This window comes from Physcomitrium patens, chromosome 3, assembly GCF_059467195.1.
Source record: "Physcomitrium patens ecotype Gransden chromosome 3, ASM5946719v1, whole genome shotgun sequence".
Taxonomy (NCBI): Eukaryota; Viridiplantae; Streptophyta; class Bryopsida; order Funariales; family Funariaceae; genus Physcomitrium; species Physcomitrium patens.
In genome coordinates this window covers 24,705,327-24,710,945 of record NC_143412.1, presented here as the reverse complement: position 1 = coordinate 24,710,945, position 5,619 = coordinate 24,705,327, and the positions used below count along the sequence as shown (strand labels likewise).

The 5,619-nt window shown below is 41.2% G+C and overlaps 1 protein-coding gene across 6 annotated transcripts; it reads left to right on the top strand.

The window, feature by feature from the left end:
• Positions 1 to 336: 336 nt before the first annotated feature.
• Positions 337 to 4,464, top strand: LOC112280061 (uncharacterized). 6 transcript variants are annotated; one of them, XM_090249326.1, is made up of 6 exons: positions 337 to 781; positions 1,468 to 1,530; positions 2,341 to 3,350; positions 3,531 to 3,662; positions 3,841 to 3,911; positions 4,030 to 4,464. In XM_090249326.1, the coding sequence occupies exons 3-6, from the start codon at positions 2,508 to 2,510 to the stop codon at positions 4,238 to 4,240; spliced, it is 1,257 nt and encodes a 418-aa protein (XP_090105452.1). In that variant the 5' UTR covers positions 337 to 781; positions 1,468 to 1,530; positions 2,341 to 2,507; the 3' UTR covers positions 4,241 to 4,464. The 6 variants fall into 6 exon arrangements, with proteins under 6 accessions (XP_090105452.1, XP_090105447.1, XP_090105448.1 ...); XM_090249321.1 differs by having other exon boundaries at positions 455 to 781; positions 2,116 to 3,350; XM_090249322.1 differs by having other exon boundaries at positions 638 to 781; positions 2,120 to 3,350.
• Positions 4,465 to 5,619: the final 1,155 nt, after the last annotated feature.

Genomic DNA, 5,619 nt, shown 5'->3' with positions numbered 1-5,619 from the left:
CATATTCTATAAAACAACACACATCTCCACTCTTATAATGCATTATCATTAGCCTATGTGCATCAAATCATCCTACTCTGTAACCAACAAACCAAAAGAAGCAGAAATAAAGAAAGAAAAGGGGGAGACGAAGCAAAGAGAAGGGAACGGAAAGGAAAATATAATGAAAGAAAAGGTAAGTCCATGAAAGAAAAGAGAACGAGAGAGAAAAGAAATGAAACCGATAATGAAAGAAAAGATTCGGTAGGGAAAGAAAAGATAAGGTGGGGTTGTTGTTGGGTGCATCGTGGAGGGGCAGAAGGCAGGCTCTCGCACACTCTCTCTGTCTCCCTTTTCCTGTTGCTCTCGACACAAGTCAGCAACCCACCCACCCACCCACAGAATAATAATAATAATAATAGGAGAAGAAGAAGAACAACGAGGAGGAGGAGGAAGAAGAGGAAGAAGAAGGAGAAGCACCCATCATCGCTGCTCTAGGCGAAGTTGTTCTACTTGTAGTAGTAGTAAGATGAGCCTTCTGCGATTGTCACGGATCGAATTATTATTATTATTATAATTAACAGAGCATTAGCATAAGCAGCAGGGTTGGTTATTGAGTCACGGGATTTTGCAGTGTGGTGCTGGTGGGCTGGATAGGAGGAGTCACCGCTCTTGGGTTGTGTGAAGATCGTGCGCCTCACCTCACTTCGCCAGGGAGAAGAACAACACCACCAAGTTGCACCAGTCAGGAAAAAAAAGGCTGCATCGCCAGTGTATTGCTGCTTTATGTGCCGCTGTCATGGTACATGGCTTCTAATTTATCATGTCCAGCCAGCGTGCTCTCTTCTATCTGCTGATTTGTTTTTAAAGTAATTCACCCACTTTCAGGCGTTTGTATGCTAGAAAAGTGACGCGCCAGAAGAATTGCTGCTGCTGCTCTGAAGAGATACTGTCCCTTCCTGCGTGGAAAGTAGATCCAGACATTGCACAGAGGAGCGTCGGTGCTGTGACGCGGTTTTATGGTGGTTGTTGCTTTAGGGTAGATGTGAATCCGCAAGGGTTTGAGTGTGAGGTCTTTTGCGGAAGCTGGCATGTTCTGGAGAGATTTGGGTCGGAGTGGGTCTGAAATTCTGGGTAGTGGCGAGTGCTGTAATGGAACTGATCTTGTTTAGGCCGTTCTTTCCAAATTTGTAAATTGCTAGAATTAAGGTTTGAGGGATGACCCTGACAATAGTGTCGTGGTAGTTAGTATTTCGGGGAAGGTCGGTGGAGCTCTGGTAGTTTCCACCTTCTAAGACATGATCTAGGTTTGTTACAATGACGCTTCGTGGTGCCGTAGCATGAACCTTTTCTTCGCATTGTGAGGTTGCGGTTCAGCTTAAACGCAAATCAGCTGTGACCTTATCTCTGAAGTTCTAAGTGCGTCAACACGATTAACGAAGGACTGGTCATCTATGCTGAGAGTCACGGGTGTTTGATGTGCGGCAGAATTCGAGGGGCATACTGGGAGCAGTTGCGCATACATCTCCTCAACCCAAGAGTTCGTAGGAGGTGAGCATGACTTGGCCAATTGAAGCTCTGATTTCAGAACAAAGTGGCACACAACTACGATTCTCACACGACCCTTCAGTTTCACGAGATAGTTCCATTTTTGACTTCTAGGGGTTCCCCTCCAAGGCTCACTAACGTTTTGACACGCCTTAATCTGCAGGGATTGAATTGCGCTATTTTTCCATGGAAGCCATGGAAGACAGATGCAAATTCATCCGTAAAGGATAGACAATATTTGGTTTAGGTTGCACGGTTATTTCTAAAATATTCTACGTTACGTTCATTTCCACCGTGTCTTAATCTGGAATCCTTCTCTGCTTTTTCACTCAACCTATTCAACGACGCAGCTTTATATAGCAATCGGTTTAGAATATAGGTTCCACTCATAGTTCCTTCAACACTCAGTAGGAAGACGAAATTTGGTACCCGGTTAGTTGGATTTGAACCTATAATTCAATCCTAAGATGTTTCCTTCTTTACGTATGTCTAAGCTAAACAATGGAATTTTTTTCAGATTTCGTCTGCTTTACTTCTTTGAATAAGAATTCGTCAACGTTAAGTGCTGATAGTGCTCTCTGTGTCAAGTTAGCAAAGTACACGTGTAAGAGGCTTTGAGTTCTTCTGAAACTTCATCAGAACAGAAGCTGGAAGTACGAAATCCCAGTTGTCAATCGTGAAGAGTATCCTTGTTGACTTCAGCAAAGGCCTAAGTGCTACCTCTTGCCCATGTTCAGAATATATCATTCATGTACCATGTTAGAGCTAAGCTCTTTTTTCCAGTTTCTGAACCATGTTTGTTATTTCCTTCAGCAATTCTTTACAATGCACTAGCGTCACACAAGTACACTTATCTTCACATGCCAGCACCTTGACTGGTTGGGGCTTGATCCTCCTACTCATAGAGGTGTAGGCTGTAGTTGAAACGAAAGCAGGATAGAGAAAAAAAAAAAAAAAAAAAAGCACGGAGTGTCAAAGTGATGGAATACAATCCTAGAAAACCAGGATTAGGGATCAACCAGGATAGCAAAGATCCACCAAGAGGCATAAAAGAGGGATCTAAGAGCGGCAGAGTTGCAGCAACACCTCTAGGGACACCCAGTAAAGACCATGTACATAGGAGTGGGAATGCGTTGAAACGTAGTCATGATCATGTGAAGAGTACAGGAAAAGAGCCTCCAAGAGTAAGTAAAGATTATGTAAAATTGAAGGAACTGGACACAACTCCCCAGCTGAAAGCCAAGGTTAATGTAGACAGGAATTCATCGAGTGAGAATTTAGGTAGGACTCAAATAGTGAGTGAGAAGGTGCGACCCAAATTGAAAGATGCCATGGAGAGGGATATTTTGAACCAAAGTCTCAGGAGGACCATAGGAGGGGAGAAACCCAAAGTGGTACATAAAGTGAAAGATGAGAAAGAGATGGAGATACTGAAGGGAAGCCTGAAGAGGACACACGACATGAAGTTGCAGCAAAAGGTTAAAGATATTAGAGAGGGGGATGTATTGAACGAGAGTCACAGAAGGACCCTAGTCCTAGGTTCCGATGTTTCGAAGGGGAGACACGAGAAACCAAGAGAGCCGTTGAAGTCTAGGAGTGTTGTAAGACCTGGTGATGGAACGAGAATGTCAACAGATGCTGGAATTGGGAAGGAAATGAAGAAGGATAGTTCTAGCGCCGAGGATTCGTTGAAAGGAAAGAGTGTGGCAAGGCCAACCGTAATGGAAGATGTGAAGAAAAACAAGCTACCAAGTGACGGGAAGAGACCAGCGGAGGGTGGTAAGGGTGTGAAAGTGCGGAGTGCCACGAAGATTATTGAGCCGGTAATTGCCATGATAGCTACGATACCTTGGAAAATCTATGAATCTCCTTCCAAGTCTTTTCAGTTTTCCATGCAGATTGGAGATATAACATTGTAAAATTGTCGTTAGAGCTGCTTGTTTGATCAATGTAGAGTTTCGCAATAGACAATTTGATGGTGCTGTGTGCTCTACATTATATAGATAAGGAGTGTTTCAAAAGTAGCTACGAGTACTGTCAAGTTGATTACCACGTCTGCCATCAAAGTAAATCAGGAGAAACAGAAGAAGAAATCATTTTCTTTACCAGGTCAAAGATTTGAACCTCCAGAGGAAGTAAGCTTTTCTATCCTCCACTGTCATTGTTATTCTCTGTCTTAGGAGACCATTATGATTGAAACTCAAGTCTGAATTTGGATACGTAACTTGACATAAAATAATCATCCTGAAAAATTCTGAGTGCTGTACTAACCCGTCGCGTGATGTGCTTTGCTGCTGGATGTTCGAACACCAGAGGGATGCGTTGACGTTGTTTTATGGGTCACTTCATAGACAGATACCCACAAGTGATATGGCGAACATTTGGTACGATGACGATTATCAGTATGCTTGATGCTAGAGGGATCGAGATTCCAATCTTTTGTTTCTTTATGTTTCTCAAATTGGAGGCAGAATTCAGTGCAGAAAATTGGTGGTGTGACAGGTTGATGGAACATGGGCTGCTCGAGTCAGACGAGGCTCAGAAGGTCTTGACTCAAAAGGTGAAGTCCAAGGGCGGCGTGACCCACAAAGCCTCACCATATCATGCACCAACACCATCAAAATTTGCAAATGGCAGTGCGGGCAGAACTTCTAAATTCCAAAACGAGAGTTTCCTCGACATAAAGCCAGTCTCGAAAAAGCTAAAGCTTTGAGCAGCAACCAGATCTTCGTAGGTAGGGAAATTTGTTTACTCTTTCAGAATTCAGTTATATCTTGGAAAATAATGTTTAGCATGACAGTTAAGCAGTAGGAGATTCAGTCCTTTGTGGGCAGCCAATAATAGAAGTATTTGCTTACAAAAGCAAGTTGAACTGGTTGGAATGGAGCTTGTGGCTCTGAATTAATTAGAAAATTGACCCAGTTTTGTTTGTGCTCACCCTGACATAATATCTGCTAATTTCTCGCTTCTGCCAGGCCTGATTCAGTCAACATTTGAGTTTGTGCGTGTGTATATATCTATATATATGTACCTTTTTTATGGCTTGTATGTACAGACTTTTTTGCATCTGTGTCAACTGTCTTAATTAACTCCTTTCAGCCACATCGAAAATTCTTTTGAGCTTTTATTATGTCGCCGCTCTCCACTGTTGACGGCGAATGTTTTGGCTTTTATTGAAAAGTATTTCTTTTATGATTGTGGCTTGCTAATTATTATTTCATCAACAATGAATGACAGTAAATGAGGTTCGTTGGTAGTTTTACCGAATTGATTTCTGAGTCGAGTTCTTACTTTTCTTCTTCTTCGACTTTTCATAGATCAAAGAAACTACCTTCATTTTAGCCCGTTTTGGCCAAATTGTGCCTCTGCATCCTCAACATTCAGCACAAGCATTTAAACCAACCATTGAAATATTTTTCATTCATCGTTTGCTTCTTAAAATTATGTAGTTTTCATAAAGGGGGTATTAGCTAGACATCACCCTTGTGTTAGTGGGACATCACTTTTTAATAGGAGTTGAAAATCTTGTATTTTCATCTTAAGACCTCATTCAACAAGATTCACGTTCTTGCAACACAATACTACTAGAAGCTCTATCTATATGAGCCTCTTATAGAAGCTTGTAAGAGTTCAATAGGTAGTGGAAGACTTTACAAAAGATGAACAATACATTGTCTAGAAGAGAACATGTGGAAAGAATAGCAATCATCCAAATGGATAATTTGGGAAATAAATCATGGTTGGAATCTCAATAGTAGGAGGTGATGTCTCACTAATACATCCCTTCAAATATTGTATTGTAGTGAATAACAATATCTTAAAATTTATTTTGCATCTCCTAATAAGTAGTATAATTTACATACGGAATGGCTATTGCCACAACGCCTTTTACTCGGCGCACAAATTTTTCTGGCGCACATAAAAAATATGATAAGCACACAAAAAAAAAAAAAAAAAAAAAAAAAATGTAATTCTGTCAATCATACAAATAAACGGGCTAAGCGCACAAAATTCAAAATCTAAAAAATAACCACCGATCCATTGTCTTCATTCATTTTCTTCATCGTCGTGATCTCGTCACCCGATAATTTT